Raw genomic sequence first — 17,550 nt, forward strand, 5'->3', positions numbered from 1 at the left:
CAGAAGTACAGCATAACTACTCTCTATCCCTTCTAAGTCACTCCAGAATGGTGACCAAAATCAATTGGCTAATTTTGAAGGGCGGAAACATGCAACCAATAGAAACCAGAAATTATGCTCATGCCATTTAGGGCAAAATGACCCGTTAAGTAAGGCCAGCATTTCCTCGTGTCAGCTGCAAAAGGTAAGAGGAAGAGATGGGGAGCTCATTTACATCAGATGGCCATCCATGCACTGTTTGAACCTTTCCCTGTAACTTGCAAGGCGCTGACAAAACCGGCGTATGTTTATGTTAAATACCTTAGGGGCTGCGGCCAACAAAGTGCAGTAACCAAGGGGCATGGGAAAGAACCCCATCATGCCATCTGTTTATCTGCAGCCATTGGACTTGAACATCATTATAACCTTTTCGGGTACCTAGGATGGGCCTGATAGAGAATGCGGTCCAGTTCTTAGTACAACTTCCAGAGTCCTACTGGATTTTACAGAGCAATAGTAATGCACACAAATAAAAAAGCATTGCTAATCTGCCCTTTAAATCCAGCCCTCAAAGTCACAGAGGATCGGTGGCTTTGAATAACGGATCCCTTTAGGTTTCTTCTGTACCATGCCTATTGTGTATTCATTCTTATACTTGTTGGTTATATTGTATTTATGCTTCTTATGTTCTGCATTTTACTTGAACCTCTACTGTTGATGTACTGTGACGTATTTCCCCACTGTACACCACTGCTGAATGTGGTGGCACCTTGTCAAGACAAAAGAGGAAGAATAAACGCAAATATTGAACAGTTCCAGCAGTTTTAATCCTTTTAATCGGAGGGACTGAATGGGAGTCTCCTTACTGTAAACAGCATTTGAGCACCAAATATAAGACATCTTAAAGCCGCACACATGCAGTCTTCAATAGAGATGTCCGTCAGATGTCCAGCCTGCATAACGGGAAGACCAGTTTCAAGAAACCAATGTAGGAGTTCATGCGCTAGGAGGTCAAGTCCAAAACCAGTTCAGGATTTGTTGCCGTCATGAAGAGCCAGATGCGTCGTGACAAGTCAGGGCCAATGCGCCTCTCTTTGTCCGGGGCTTGGTCAACATCTAGTTCGACACGGACCTGCTCATCGGGGTCATCAGCATCTTCAGCGGCTCGTGCATTACGCGGCACACGCAGGTCACAGAGGAGGGATTGTCGCTGACGCTCAGTACTACACTCCGCATAAGCCTGGACACAGAGGGGTGGGGGTGACACAGTTACAGCTATTAAAGCAGGATGCTTAGACATTCATAGACCAACAGTCCAGGTTTTAGTGATATCCATGCTTGAGCACAGGTTACTAAAATAGTACCTCAGTTATTTTGATTTAACCATCTGTGCTGAAGCCTGCGTATCACTAAAACCTGCTCCGTTAGTGTGTGGGGACAGAGGTTGGCAATGCCTGATGGAGCAGTTGCTCAGTGGGAGCAGTGGGGAAGATCCCCTCCTCACAGCTCTCAATGGCTGCCTGACCACCACACCAGCGGGCCATGCATGGGAGATGTGCAATCCACGTTGCTCCTGTCGCACCATGGCATACATGGCCCAGGTAGTCTTACTGGAACTTCTCAGGGATGCTGACCTGCATGAGGAGCTGAGGAGAAGGATAGGCCTCTGTTATGGATGCAGCCATTGCCGGACTGACTCTGTTGAACTGCTGGATCTGTCTCCTCCAAGCCAGGGGTAAACCTGTGAGCGATCCCCGGGGTCCCCATCCGCGCCAGCTCCCCGCCGAGGTGCAGAAAGAGTACGTCTGGGCCTCCCAGTGCATCCTGCAGACAGAGACAACAGAGATATATTTATTATATATATATCTATATAGTACAAACAAATCCACAAAAGCAGCCGCTTCTCACTTATCATTTAGAAAACGCTGGTGCACGGTTGGTGTAATCATATAGAAAAAATCCAAGAATAACCACACAGGTGATTGTACCCAGAAATACCAGCACACAGCTTAGATGCAAAAAAAGAAGTTTTACTTGTCCAGAAAAATCATTTAAAAAGGCAACAAGCATATAGCACACATGATGGTAGCAGCATGAATAGATCAATGAGTACTTATCATTCCGACAGCTGTTTCGACTATCTTCATCATGGGAATAGATAAAGTGACATGGTGCTGTACACTGCCATCCGCAGTGTCTGGTTCCAAAGTGACATGTGCCTGAAAAGCTTAGCCCATGAGTGCATTAAATAGTGTGTGAAATACTTACCTGTAAGCTGTCTCACCTGTTCCCCGTCACACGTGGACATCAGCTGCGTTACATCCAAGCAGCACGGCATGCCGTGAACCGGAAGTGACGTGCAGGGGAGGGTATTAACCGCTGCACATCTATATATCTATATAGTATATATATGTAAATCTATATATCTATCTCCACTCACAGCAAGGCACTTACCACCTTCAGGGAGGCAAGTGCCTTTATAACCTCCCAAAATACCCCACTGTCGTACATCAATTACCCCTGGACGCCAATGCCTGGCTCGCTAAATAGGAACCAAGCACTCACTGTGACTAGCGACCACTGCTGGACAGCTCCTGCAATGCTGCTTGGTGTACCCATCTACTTATCTTAAGGGAAAGGAGTAGAGTCTCGCAGCAGGGCGAGAGAGAAGCGCAGGATCGGAGCGAGGCCGGCAGGCGACCGTCCAGGATACACAGGGAGAGCGGGTGGTGTCAGCCTGCACCGATTCTCCCTCAAACTCACCGGAACGGACGCTGAGCCAGACTCTTCGTCATGGCACATACGTGTTGTCCGAGTTCTTTCCACGTGTCCAGGTATAGGACTCCAGTCTCCTGATGAAGCTGCAAATAGACAAGGGCCTGGCCTCCCAAGAGACAGCATTATGTATCAGACAGAGTTCTAGCATTACATGAATAGGCTATGAAACAGCTACATGGATAGATGTAATACACGCAGGGATGTTAGTGAAAGCAGCGAGGAACAGAGCAAGACAAGCATTACCCATGAGCAACATAGTAAGGAAATTATCTGATCAAAGCGGGCAGATGAACTTGTCCGAGGTCTATAATGATGGGTATATAGTACGATGATATGGTACAGAAAGGCACCACACATGGTCTGTTGTCTCCCGGGTGCTCGGGTACGGCCCATCGCGGACTGGGTAGATAGATTGTTGGGAGGGGCTGGGAAAGACCCGACGGTCTTGGTGCACGTTGGCACTAATAACAAAGTTAGCGGAAGGTGGGATGTCCTTAAGAAAGACTATAGGGACTTAGGAAAGAAATTTAAGGCAAGGACATCTACGGTAATATTCTCCTAAATATTACCCGTGCCACGCGCTAGTCCAGGGAAGCAGAGGGAGATTAGGGAGGGAAATGTGTGGTTTAGGGATTGGTGCCGGAAAGAGGGGTTTGTGTTCCTGGAACACTGGGCGGACTTCTCAGTCAGGCGCCATCTTTTTTGTCGTGACGGATTACACCTGACTGAGGAGGGGGCAGCGGTGCTGGGGGGGGGGGGGGGGGGGGGGGGGCGGAGGATGGTTAGAAGGTTGGAGGAGATTTTAAACTAGGAGCCTGGGGGGAGGGTTTATCTAGAAACTACGGGTCATGCAGTGAGAATAGTGGGGATGGCGGTAGTAAACGAAATGGGGGAGAAGTTGGGGGGAGGGTAAGAGCAGGCGGTAAGGTTACTAACATGGGTACTAAAATAAATTTTACTAAAGCACTAACCAATGTCGATTACAGGTCATCATTGCTACATAAGGTGAAAGATGTCCCTAACGCAAGGGAAAATACTTATCGTAGTTGTATGAATGTAAACGCTAGAAGCATTACTGGTAAACAGGGCGAACAAGAAGTACTTGCACCAAGCAAACAGTATGATATTATAGGCATTACTGAAACTTGGTGGGATGAATCTCATGATTGGACAGTCAATCTAGAGGGCTATACACTGTTTAGGAGAGACAGACTAAATAAAAAGGGTGGAGGGGTGTGTCTTTACGTAAAGCCGTTTTTAAAACCCGATATACGGGAAGATATTCAGGAGGGGACTGTAGACACTGTCGAGACATTATGGGTAGAAATTGCATCCGGGGAAAAAAGAATAAAAAAGTTAGTATTGGGTGTATGCTATAGGCCGCCAGGTATTAATGTATCTGATGATGAATTGTTACTAAAGCAAATTGAAAGAGCAGCAGGAGTAGGAGACATGGTAGTGATGGGAGATTTTAACTATCCAGAGATAAACTGTAAAAACGATTCATGTGATACTGCTAGGGGCAATATGTTTTTAAACACACTTAATGATAACTACTTAGTTCAACTAATTGAGGAACCAACTAGGTACAATGAAATCTTAGACCTGGTATTAACAAACAATGGGGATTTGGTATCAGGTATTATAGTAGGGGAACCCATAGTAAACAGCGACCACAATATGGTCACATTCAATATCCGTTTTCATAAACAGCCCTATACTGGCTCAACTAGGACTCTAAACTTTAGCAAAGCGAATTTTGAAAAGATGAGGGTATTTTTCAGGGATATTGAATGGGAAGGTTTGTTTTTAGGAAAAAAATACTACGGAGAAATGGGAGGTACTAAAATTCCTGCTAGCTAAAAATACACTCAAATTTATTCCTACGAGCAGCAAAAAAAAAAAAAAAAAAAAAAGGAATAAAAATCATAAACCGATGTGGTTTAACAAAAACATAAAGGAATTTCTCGGCAAGAAAAGGAGAGCATTTAAAAAATACAAATCTGACGGGGAAGCAGAGTCATTTCAGCACTATAAGGAATGTAACAAAATATGCAAAAAGGAAATAAGAGCGGCTAAAGTAGAAACTGAAAAACTAGTAGCAAAGGAAAGCAAAGCGAATCCCCAAAAATTCTTTAAATACATTAATAGCAAGAGATTAAAGAAGGAGAGTATAGGCCCTTTAAAAGAGAAGTCGGGAGTCTTAAGCAGAAATGATAATGACATAGCGGACACACTAAATGAGTTTTTTTCAAACAGTATTTACTAGAGAGGACCCAATTCAGGGACTAACACATAATCTCAATAATGAGAATATCCCACTGATAGGTACTTATTTATGCGAGGAAGTAGTCTGTGAACGATTAAAACATTTAAAGATTGATAAGTCACCAGGTCCCGATGGTATTCACCCAAGGGTTCTAATGGAGCTTCACTCTGAACTTGCAAAACCGCTATTTTTGATCTTTAAGGATTCAGTAATATTAGGTATGGTTCCCAAAGACTGGCGTATAGCGGAAGTAGTGCCTATATTCAAAAAGGGAAGTAAAGCTGAACCAGGTAATTATAGACCAGTTAGTCTTACATCTATAGTGGGGAAAGTATTGGAAAGTATTCTAAGAGATAGTGGCCCTCATTCCGAGTTGTTCGCTCGCAAGCTGCTTTTAGCAGATTTGCTCACGCTAAGCTGCCGCCTACTGGGAGTGAATCTTAGCTTCTTAAAATTGCGAACGACGTATTCGCAATATTGCGATTAGACCTCTCTTAGCAGTTTCTGAGTAGCTCCAGACTTACTCGGCATCTGCGATCAGTTCAGTGCTTGTCGTTCCTGGTTTGACGTCACAAACACACCCAGCATTCGCCCAGACACTCCTCCGTTTCTCCGGCCACTCCCGCGTTTTCCCAGAAACTGTAGCGTTTTTTCACACACACCCATAAAATGGCCAGTTTCCGCCCAGTAACACCCACTTCCTGTCAATCACATTACGATCACCAGAACGATGAAAAAGCAGCGAGTAAAATTCCTAACTGCATAGCAAATTTACTTGGCGCAGTCGCAGTGCGAACATTGCGCATGCGCAGTAAGCGGAAAATCGCTGCGATGCGAAAAAAAATACAGAGCGAACAACTCGGAATGACCACCAGTATTCAGAAGTTCCTTGAAGTCATTAAGGCCATTAAAAGGAATCAACATGGGTTTATGAAGGACAGATCCTGTCAAACCAATTTACTTGGCTTTTATGAAACAGTAAGCGCAAACCTAGAACAGGGTAAAGAGGTGGATGTAATCTTTTTAGATTTTGCCAAAGCATTCGACGCTGTACCACACATGAGACTTATCTACAAGCTACAAGAATCAGGGCTAGGAAGCACAATATGCATTTGGGTCAAAAACTGGTTAGATAATAGGGAGCAGCGCGTTGTGGTTAATGGATCTTTTTCAACTTGGACTGAAGTGCTAAGTGGTGTGCCGCAAGGCTCTGTATTAGGACCGCTATTGTTCAATATTTTTATTAACGACCTAACAGAAGGTCTAGAGAGCATGGTGTCAATTTTCGCAGATGATACCAAATTGTGTAAAGTTATAAATGTGGAGGGGGATGCTGAGTCGCTTCAGAGCGACTTAGTTAAATTAGAAGCTTGGGCAGCGAAATGTAGAATGCGCTTCAATACAGACAAGTGTAAGGTAATGCACTGTAGTAACAAGAACAAAAATAACACCTACCTACTAAATGGGGTAAAATTAGGGGATTCTGTACTGGAAAAGGACTTAGGTGTCCTCATAGAGAGCAAACTAAGCAGTAGTACCCAAAGTAGGACTGCAGCAAAGAAGGCTAATAAGATATTAGCATGCATAAAACGGGGAATTGATGCTAGGGACGAGAGTATTATACTCCCGTTATATAAATCACTTGTGAGGCCACACCTTGAATACTGTGTACAATTCTGGGCACCTTACTACAAAAAGGATATCCTGGAGCTAGAAAAGGTTCAAAGGCGGACGAACAAACTTATTAAGGGTATGGAGACGCTGGAATACGAGGAAAGGCTTGCAAGACTAGGCATGTTTACACTGGAAAATAAGAATTTACTTACCGATAATTCTATTTCTCATAGTCCGTAGTGGATGCTGGGGACTCCGTAAGGACCATGGGGAATAGCGGCTCCGCAGGAGACTGGGCACATCTAAAGAAAGCTTTAGGACTAACTGGTGTGCACTGGCTCCTCCCCCTATGACCCTCCTCCAAGCCTCAGTTAGGATACTGTGCCCGGACGAGCGTACACAATAAGGAAGGATTTTGAATCCCGGGTAAGACTCATACCAGCCACACCAATCACACCGTATAACCTGTGATCTGAACCCAGTTAACAGCATGATAACAGAGGAGCCTCTGAAAGATGGCTCACAACAATAATAACCCGATTTTTGTAACAATAACTATGTACAAGTATTGCAGACAATCCGCACTTGGGATGGGCGCCCAGCATCCACTACGGACTATGAGAAATAGAATTATCGGTAAGTAAATTCTTATTTTCTCTAACGTCCTAAGTGGATGCTGGGGACTCTGTAAGGACCATGGGGATTATACCAAAGCTCCCAAACGGGCGGGAGAGTGCGGATGACTCTGCAGCACCAAATGAGAGAACTCCAGGTCCTCCTCAGCCAGGATATCAATTTTGTAGACTTTTACAAACGTATTTTCTCCTGACCAAGTAGCTGCTCGGCAAAGTTGTAAAGCCGAGACCCCTCGGGCAGCCGCCCAAGATGAGCCCACCTCCCTTGTGGAATGGGCTTTAACAGATTTTGGCTGTGGCAGGCCTGCCACAGAATGTGCAAGCTGAATTGTACTACAAATCCAACGAGCAATAGTCTGCTTAGAAGCAGGAGCACCCAGCTTGTTGGGTGCACACAGGATAAACAGCGAGTCAGATTTCCTGACTCCAGCCGTCCTGGAAACATATATTTTCAGGGCACTGACAACGTCTAGCAACTTGGAGGCCTCCAAGTCCCTAGTAGCCGCAGGCACCACCAATAGGTTGGTTCAGGTGAGACGCTGAAACCACCTTAGGGAGAAACTGAGGACGAGTCCTCAATTCCGCCCTGTCCGAATGGAAAATCAGATAAGGGCTTTTTCAGGATAAAGCCGCCAATTCTGACACGCGCCTGGCCCAGGCCAGGGCCAACAGCATGACCACTTTCCATGTGAGATATTTTAACTCCACAGATTTAAGTGGTTCAAACCAATGTGACTTTTGGAACCAAAAACTACATCGAGATCCCAAAGTGCCACTGGAGGCACAAAAGGAGGCTGTATATGCAGTACCCCTTTTACAAACGTCTGAACTTCAGGGACTGAAGCTAGTTCTTTTTGGAAGAAAATTGACAGGGCCGAAATTTGAACCTTAATGGACCCCAATTTCAGGCCCATAGACACTCCTGTTTGCAGGAAATGTAGGAATCGACCCAGTTGAATTTCCTCCGTCGGGCCTTACTGGCCTCGCACCACGCAACATATTTTCGCCAATTGCGGTGATAATGTTTTTGCGGTTACATCCTTCCTGGCTTTGATCAGGATAGGGATGACTTCATCCGGAATGCCTTTTTTCCTTCAGGATCCGGCGTTCAACCGCCATGCCGTCAAACGCAGCCGCGGTAAGTCTTGGAACAGACAGGGTCCTTGCTGGTGCAGGTCCTTTCGTAGAGGTAGAGGCCACGGATCCTCCGTGAGCATCTCTTGAAGTTCCGGTTACCAAGTCCTTCTTGGCCAATCCGGAGCCACGAATATAGTGCTTTCTCCTCTCCATCTTATCAATCTCAGTACCTTGGGTATGAGAGGCAGAGGAGGGAACACCTACACTGACTGGTACACCCACGGTGTTACCAGAGCGTCTACAACTATTGCCTGAGGGTCTCTTGACCTGGCGCAATACCTGTCGAGTTTTTTAATCATGTGGACGACTTCTGGGTGAAGTCCCCACTCTCCCGGGTGGAGGTCGTGCTGAGGAAGTCTGCTTCCCAGTTGTCCACTCCCGGAATGAATACTGTTGACAGTGCTATCACATGATTTTCCGCCCAGCGAAGAATCCCTGCAGCTTCTGCCATTGCCCTCCTGCTTCTTGTGCCACCCTGTCTGTTTACGTGGGTGACTGCCATGATGTTGTCCGACTGGATCAATACCGGCTGACCTTGAAGCAGAGGTCTTGCTAAGCTTAGAGCATTGTAAATGGCCCTTAGCTTCAGGATATTTATGTGAAGTGATGTATCCAGGCTTGACCCTAAGCCCTGGATATTCCTTCCCTGTGTGACTGCTCCCCAGCCTCGCAGGCTGGCATCCGTGGTCACCAGGACCCAGTCCTGAATGCCGAATCTGCGGCCCTCTAGAAGATGAGCACTCTGCAACCACCACAGGATGGATACCCTTGTCCTTGGTGACAGGGTTATCCGCTGATGCATCTGAAAATGCGACCCGGACCATTTGTCCAGTAGGTTCCACTGGAAAGTTCTTGCGTGGAATCTAACGAATGGGATCGCTTCGTAGGAAGCCACCATTTTTACCCAGAACCCTTGTGCATTGATGCACTGAGACTTGGTTCGAGTTTAGGAGGTTCCTGACTAGCTCGGATAACTCCCTGGCTTTCTCTTCCGGGAGAAACACCTTTTTTTTTTTTTTTTATGGACTGTGTCCAGGAACATCCCTAGGAAACAGAAGACAAGTCGTCGGAACCAGCTGCGATTTTGGAATATTGAGAATCCAATCGTGCTGCCTCAACACTACCTGAGATAGTGCTACACCGACTTCCAACTGTTCCCTGGATCTTACCCTTATCAGGGAATCGTCCAAGTAAGGGATAACTAAAATTCCCTTCCTTCGAAGGGATATCATTTCGGCCATTACCTTGGTAAAGACCCGGGGTGTCGTGGACCATCCCTACGGCAGCGTCTGAACTGACAGTGACAGTTCTGTACCATAACCTGAGGTACCCTTGGTGAGAAGGGTAAATTTTGACATGAAGGTAAGCATCCTTGATGTCCCGAGACATCATGTAGTCCCCTTCTTCCAGGTTCGCAATCACTGCTCTGAGTGACTCAATCTTGAATTTGAACCTCTGTATGTAAGTGTTCAAAGATTTTAGATTTAGAATCAGTCTCACCGAGCCGTCTGGCTTCGGTACCACAATAGTGTGGAATAATACCCCGTTCCCTGTTGCAGGAGGGGTACCTTGATTATCACCTGCTGGGAATACAGCTTGTGAATGGCTTCCAAAACTGCCTCCCTGTCAGAGGGAGACGTCGGTAAAGCCGACCTTTGGAAACGGCGAGGGGGAGACGTCTCGAATTTCAATATGTACCCTTGAGATATTACCTGAAGGATCCAGGGGTCTACTTGCGAGTGAGCCCACTGCGCACTGAAATTCATTGAGAACGGGCCCCCACCGTGCCTGAGCTTGTAAGGCCCTAGCGTCATACTGAGGGCTTTGCAGAGGCGGGAAAGGATTTCTGTTCCTGGGAACTGGGTAATCTCTTCAGCCTTTTTTCCTCTCCCTCTGTCACGAGCAGAAAAGAGGAACCTTTTGTCCGCTTGCCAACAAAGGACTGCGCCTGATAATACGGCGTCTTATTTTGAGAGGCGACCTGGGGTACAAACGTGGATTTCCCAGTTGTTGCCATGGCCACCAGGTCTAAAAGACTGACCCCAAATGTCCCCTTTCAAAGGCAATACTTCCAAATGCCGTTTGGAATCCGCATCACCTGACCATTTTACTGGTAGAATTGGACAACGCACTTATACTTGATGCCAGTCGGCAATTATTCCGCTGTGCATCCTGCATATATAGAAATGCATCTTTTAAATGCTCTATAGGCAATAATATACTATCCTTATCTAGGATATTAATATTTCCAGTCAGGGAATCCGACCATGCCAACCCAGCACTGCACCTCCAGGCTGAGGCGATTGCTGGTCGCAGTATAACACCAGTACGTGTGTGAATACATTTTTGGATAACCTCCTGCTTTCTATCAGCAGGATCCTTAAGGGCGGCCATCTCATGAGAGGGTAGAGCCCTTGTTCTTACAAGCGTGTGAGCGCCTTATCCCCCCTAGGGGGTGTTTCCCAACGCACCCTAACCTCTGGCGGGAAAGGGTATACAGCCATTTTTTAAGAAATTATCAATTGTTATCGGGGGGAAACCCACGCATCATCACACATTTTATTTCTCAGATTCAGGAAAACTACAGGTAGTTTTTCCCTCACCGAACATAATACCCCTTTTTGGTGGTACTCGTATTATCAGAAATGTATAAAACATTTTCCATTGTCTCAATCATGTAACGCGTGGCCCTACTGGAAATCACGGTTGTCTCTTCACCGTCGACACAGGATTCAGTATCCGTGTCGGCGTCTGTATCTGCCATCTGAGGTAACGGGCGCTTTAAAGCCCCTGACGGCCTATGAGACGTCTGGACAGGCACAAGCTGAGTAGCCGGCTGTCTCATGTCAACCACTGTTTTTTTTTATACAGAGCTGACACTGTCACGTAATTTTCAACAGTACATCCACTCAGGTGTCGACCCCCTAGGTGGTGACATCACTGTTACAGACACTCTGCTCCGTCTCCACATCATTTTTCTCCTCATACATGTCGACACAAACGTACCGACACACAGCACACACACAGGGAATGCTCTGATAGAGGACAGGACCCCACTAGCCCTTTGGGGAGACAGAGGGAGAGTTTGCCAGCACACACCAGAGCGCTATATATATACAGGGATAACCTTATATAAGTGTTTTTCCCCTTATAGCTGCTGTATAGTTAATACTGCGCCTAATTAGTGCCCCCCTCTCTTTTTTAACCCTTTCTGTAGTGTAGTGACTGCAGGGGAGAGCCAGGGAGCTTCCCTCCAACGGAGCTGTGAGGGAAAATGGCGCTTGTGTGCTGAGGAGATAGGCTCCGGCCCCTTCACGGCGGCCTTTTCTCCCGCTTTTTTTAGGAAAACTGGCAGGGGTGAAATGCATCCATATAGCCCAGGAGCTATATGTGATGTATTTCTTTAGCCATATAAGGTTTAAACATGTTGTATTGCGTCTCAGGGCGCTCCCCCCCAGCGCCCTGCACCCTCAGTGACCGGAGTGTGAAGTGTGCTGAGAGCAATGGCGCACAGCTGCAGTGCTGTGCGCTACCTTATTGAAGAAGACAGGAACGTCTTCTGCCGCCGATTTTTCCGGACCTCTTCGCTCTTCTGCCTCTGTAAGGGGGCCGGCGGCGCGGCTCCGGGACCCATCCAGGCTGAACCTGTGATCGTCCCTCTGGAGCTAATGTCCAGTAGCCAAGAAGCCCAATCCACTCTGCAGTCAGGTGAGTTCGCTTCTTCTCCCCTTAGTCCCACGATGCAGTGAGCCTGTTGCCAGCAGGTCTCACTGAAAATAACAAACCTAAACTAAAACTTTCACTAAGAAGCTCAGGAGAGCCCCTAGTGTGCACCCTTCTAGTCGGGCACAGAAATCTAACTGAGGCTTGGAGGAGGGTCATAGGGGGAGGAGCCAGTGCACACCAGTTAGTCCTAAAGCTTTCTTTAGATGTGCCCAGTCTCCTGCGGAGCCGCTATTCCCCATGGTCCTTACGGAGTCCCCAGCATCCACTTAGGACGTTAGAGAAAAGAGGAGATTAAGAGGGGACATGATCAACATTTACAAATATATAAGGGGACATTATACAGATCTTGCGCAAGACCTGTTTTTGGTTAGATCAACACAGAGAACTCATGGACACTCGCTCAGGTTAGAGGAGAGGAGATTCCGCAAAATACGGCGTAAAGGCTTTTTTACGGTAAGGACGATACGTGTTTGGAATTCCCTGCCCGAGGGAGTTGTAATGGCAGACTCACACCTTTAAGAATGGGTTAGATAAATTCCTAATGGATAAGGATATCCAGGGTAACGGGGCATAGTCACGCACTATGGTTATTATAAAAAAGAGGGGTAAAACGTAACAGCAGTCATCAACTTCAGTCAAAATTTTCTACAAAATAATCGTGCATAGGAGACCACAAATAGGTTGAACTCGATGGACAATTGTCTTTTTTCAACCTTGGATACTATGTTACATCACATGGCCTGTATGAGACTTATGTAGCTGATGATATATAGTAACGCAACTTATCCATCTGACCTCATCTATCTGCTGCCTGGTAACAGGACTTTCCGATTGGCCGTCCTCCCAGCCACACCCATCTCTGGCCTTTGGCGAGTGTCTCTCCATTCTGCGAGACAGTCTTTGACACCTGCACATCCAAAGAGACATCTACTAAAGAGATCCAGACATTTATGAAATACCCCTACATTAACATTTTAAGCTCCCAGTAATGTAAATAAGAACTTAATAGCATTTACCTACGATAGTCACGGAGCCCCAACAGAACCAGGGTGATCTTCTTTCCAGGGTATTTGTTGGCCATAGCAAATACAGAGGCTGGGGTCTCCGTATACCTGGAGGTTACAGGTGCCTGCAACGCACATGGAATATTTGCGTTATAACGCAATGTTCTGTACAAGCATCACGGGTCTACACCACACTAGTGCATATTGGTTGCACTAAACCTACATCACATTTTCTCCTATATAATTCCATACACTTTCCAATGACTTAGATGGCAGCTGGCAGCGCTCTATACAATACACTAGATCATGGCTGTATCTATTGCGGCACTACAGGGTCTGTATGGTGGCTATTACTGGTAATATAAGCAGGCCAACACATACAAAGCACATATATAATATAAGGCACCCACATACATAATGAATGTCTGATCTGTGTGTCTTCTCACTTATGCTTCAGGGAATGGTTGTGCGACTTCCCACATTCACCCTTACAGTACATACACCACTCTCGAAACATGCAAAAGGTATTATACCATGCACAGCATTCGCTTTTACCGTCTCTCTGTCTGCAGTAACTGAGGTCTGAATATCCTGCACTCTATCCCCATGTGTACAGTGACACGGTGCAGATGTTACACAGCTAATCCTGTGCGTTCCCCACAGCTCCCCATTTACCTGCACGTGACAGCGAACACTCGTGAGAAAATCTCCAGGCTCCACCAGAATCATCAGCTCATCTTCTTCCGCTTTACACAACTCCAGACCCTCCTGCAACACAACACAAGGCATCTAGGGATCAGCAACGTAACACAGAGCATCTAGGGATCAGCAACGCAACACAGAGCATCTAGGGATCAGCAACACAGAGCATCTAGGGATCAGCAACGCAACACAGAGCATCTAGGGATCAGCAACGCAACACAGAGCATCTAGGGATCAGCAACGCAACACAGAGCATCTTGGAATCAGAAACGCAAAACAGGACATTTAGGGATCGGCAACACTACTGTAACACAGGACACCTAGGGACTGGCAACAGCAGCTTATTGTGTATTTAAACAGAATACGAGGTCACAGAAAGTTATTTAACATCCAACCAAATAATTACTGCCTCTAGTATCTCCAAATATTATTCCGTGCCTTAAAGGAACACTAACCTTAAACAGTTTCTGGCTTTAGCTGTGCCTAGCACAGAGTGTGTATATGTTAAATACAGTATTATGTGATCCCATGGTCCTGGCTGTGTACCATTTCAGGGGCTCTGACCCCCCTGGTTAATTTACCAAACTTGGCCATGCGTACAATGACATCATAATCCACTCCGATGAGGTTATTCATCCCTTTGCATTAGGCCACCCCCCCCTAAACTATGGCTTATACACAACGTCTATTACAGGGACAAGAGCGCTCTGGGAGGATACTTTGTAACACTGACATTTCTCATCACGGCTTGGCGTCCTCTAGCTCTCCCTGTCCCCTTATCACTTCCGCCTCTCTCTATTTGTCCCATTTACTCTCTCTACTCTGTGTTCCCCCTCTGCAAGCGCCATTTCCAACACTTGTACTGCTATTTATCTCCTTCTAATGCTCTGTGCTATACTGCGGAGACGGACCATCCATCAGGATTTATGGTGGGTACTAAAGAGCCCGGATTAATCTAACTCATTTTAACAGGAGTGGTTTGTCCAGAACCCTGTAGAGTGTTAGTCGGTCTCTGTACTCTACCACACACCAGAGTAACGCTTCCTTTGCCACTCTCTCCCTCCCAATGCTTGTGCCCTTGTTCCTGCATTCAGCCTGGCAAAGTGGCATTGTACACATCATACATTACACGGTACACACTGCATCAATAGTCATAAGACCTGTTCATTAGAGACAACTCATTAAAAATAGTCAATAAGAGTCATTACGACATCACCGGCTACCAGTGCATCGATTGTCTGTGTTCTCACCAGGCTTCAGGGCACAACTTACTACACATGTCCAGTCTCCAGGCATCTCTCTCTTCCAGGCGATGCTCCACGGCACAGACTGTGGCACGATGGAGTAATTATACTCAGCCGTCTGCAAGGCTTCCAGTACATCTTCTGAGCCCGCGTCCTGGAGGAGGCCTGTGGAGACGGGGTTAAATGCCCAGTAAGTAACATCCAACAGATCAGATGCTCCGTGCTAGTGGTGGGAACTGTGGTGAGACTGGACTAATGTAACCTAAGGTGTGATAAATGGTCTCTGGGTAGGTATCCCTACAGACTGAGCATGAGCCATGTACAGGAAAGACTCAACAGTGATGTCACTGAGCTACGCAATGTCAGTAATACCGACACAGCTGTCAGCACTCCACCTCACTTCCAAGTGTCTGCGAGCAACGGTTACGTGTTGTGTTGGACAGGACAGGCTATAGTGGAGGCATGGTACAGAATACTGCCCTGACCTAGAACAGCATGCGGTATGATAACTCATCAAATGAGAGAGACTGTGGCTCTCCAGCATTGGTGGAACCACAAGTCACAGCATGCCCTGACCACCTTTGATGCCTTCATGGACAGAGATCCACAGCTTACCTATATCCCATACGATTTAATCATTACATAGACCAAGACAAGACATGGTTAAAGTTTCTGACAACATTAATGTATCTGGCTAGCTAGTGCCCCCCCAGCAATTTCCACTAAAAGAGATCATTAGCAGGGATCCTTTTTGTGCTTTTCACCAAGGCAGAGTGTTTATTTGATATGCCCTTGAATGTGACACAGCACTGCTCTGTAGATACAATAATTTCCTCTGCATACAGCACTGCCGTGCTAGGTTATATCTAAGGGCTATAAAGAGAAAATTGCTGCACTGGTACTGTTGAGCGTAAAGTGCAAGCCAAGAAATTAAAGTTGTTTGAAGGTGGAAAACCCCATTAAGAACTGAGCAACTCAATGCAAGCTACTTAAATGTCTTACCTGCATCAACGATGACTGTCATGTACTTTCCACACTGGTCTGGTCTCAGGAGCTTTAGCGCCAGCGCAGAAGCTTTTCTTTTCTCCTTCTCCGCCTTTTCCAGAGAGCGGACTCTCTCATTCTCCTGCCTCTTGGCCTCTTTCTCCTTCTTCCTCTCCTCCAACTGCTCCCGCTCAGCCTCCAGTTCCTCAGGACTCTTCCTCCTCTTTGTTTTCCTCCCTGCATGGAGACTGGTGGGGCCGGGAAGAGGCAGGGAGAAGGTGGACAAATTTACATCAACAGGGGAATCTTCATTGTCCTCCTCTGAGCGTTCGGGTGGGTCTTTAGATCTTGGTGTAAGGCCTGAACCCTCCTGGTCACCGCTCGGTAGATCTTTTGTTTCTGGGTTTCCACCAGGACTCCCCAGCACCGGCGGCAATAGTTCCCCATCTCCTACATTGCTACGAAGACCCTCCTCATCCCCTCTTGATGATTCTGTAGCCTCTATTTGTGGCTCAGGATCCTTATTGACACTAAGTGACTCTTCCTCGTTCTCAGAATCCGAAATCTCCCATGTTTTGGCCCTTTTCAGTAGCTTTCTAGGGGAACTAGTAACGGGTCCTTTGTCCTGTTCCTCTTCCATACCTAACCTCCTCTATACTAATACAATTCATTCAACACCTTTAGTCACAGGCGGCTGAAAAGTACCAACCAGGCCTATTACATTCAGGCTGTTCAGAACACAGGTAGAAGCCATTTAGGAGATAAGGGAGGACACCGGTAACATTATTGGTTGGGATTCCTGCTCAGGATTACAGGGAGACAATGCAGCCGTACCCAAGGATAACACACCACTGTGCAAGATTGCCATGGTGTGAGGTTGTCGGGGAAACGACAAATCCTAGTACATGACGAGTTCTGCTGTAGCTGCCATAGCCATACACATCAAATAGACCACAGCTAGAATATTACAGGCTCTAACATACACACAATGCTTATACGGCGCTAGCGGTACCACAATTGCAGTATATGCTGTATTACACACACTGACTGAAATGTGGCAAGCTTCTATACACACGTAAATCTGCTTACACTGACATGCTCAGAAGTATGCACCATACATACATGATTTACCCCATTTACTGTGTTATGCCACTAGTCCCGCATAGTGGCCAATCTGATACCCCAGCAGACACAGCATCTCTATCTGGCACAGCACATATCCATGACAAGCCCCTATAGAGGAGACAGCCGGTGGCAGATCTGCGGCCTTTAACTGATTGGCTTCACCAAAATGGCGCCGGCAGAAGACACCTCTCCGCCACAAAGTCTAGCATCAACCAAAAACGTATATCTCAGGCGCAACTTGCGGCCATCTTTATTTTGGGCGCCTCCCTCTCGCTCTCTCCCAGCACTCATGTTGCGTGTTCCCGGCCGGATTTTCCCATTGTAAATAAAGTTTAGGACAAAAAAAAAAAAGA

The 17,550-nt window shown here is 46.5% G+C and overlaps 1 protein-coding gene across 1 annotated transcript; it reads right to left on the reverse strand.

Annotated features, from left to right (window-relative positions):
* Positions 1-784: 784 nt before the first annotated feature.
* On the reverse strand, positions 785-17,483 carry EME2 (essential meiotic structure-specific endonuclease subunit 2). Its single transcript, XM_063934998.1, has 8 exons — positions 16,091-17,483; positions 15,117-15,253; positions 13,818-13,910; positions 13,155-13,267; positions 12,934-13,045; positions 2,743-2,858; positions 1,614-1,803; positions 785-1,219 (listed from the first exon to the last, which is right to left on the reverse strand). Exons 1-8 carry the CDS (start codon positions 16,710-16,712, stop codon positions 983-985), a joined length of 1,620 nt encoding a protein of 539 aa, XP_063791068.1. The 5' UTR covers positions 16,713-17,483; the 3' UTR covers positions 785-982.
* Between the last annotated feature and the right edge of the window lie 67 nt (positions 17,484-17,550).

This window comes from Pseudophryne corroboree, chromosome 7, assembly GCF_028390025.1.
Source record: "Pseudophryne corroboree isolate aPseCor3 chromosome 7, aPseCor3.hap2, whole genome shotgun sequence".
In the NCBI taxonomy this organism is placed as follows: domain Eukaryota; kingdom Metazoa; phylum Chordata; class Amphibia; order Anura; family Myobatrachidae; genus Pseudophryne; species Pseudophryne corroboree.

What these genes read in the sequence shown, in the direction of transcription:
- EME2 (XM_063934998.1), bottom strand. Translation starts at nt 16,712, where the DNA reads ATGGAAGAGGAACAGGACAAAGGACCCGTTACTAGTTCCCCTAGAAAG. An exon ending in GACAGTCATCGTTGATGCAG is followed by an intron (nt 15,254 to 16,090) that starts GTAAGACATTTA and finishes CCGTCTCCACAG; the next exon opens with GCCTCCTCCAGGACGCGGGC. An exon ending in GGGCTCCGTGACTATCGTAG is followed by an intron (nt 13,046 to 13,154) that starts GTAAATGCTATT and finishes TTGGATGTGCAG; the next exon opens with GTGTCAAAGACTGTCTCGCA.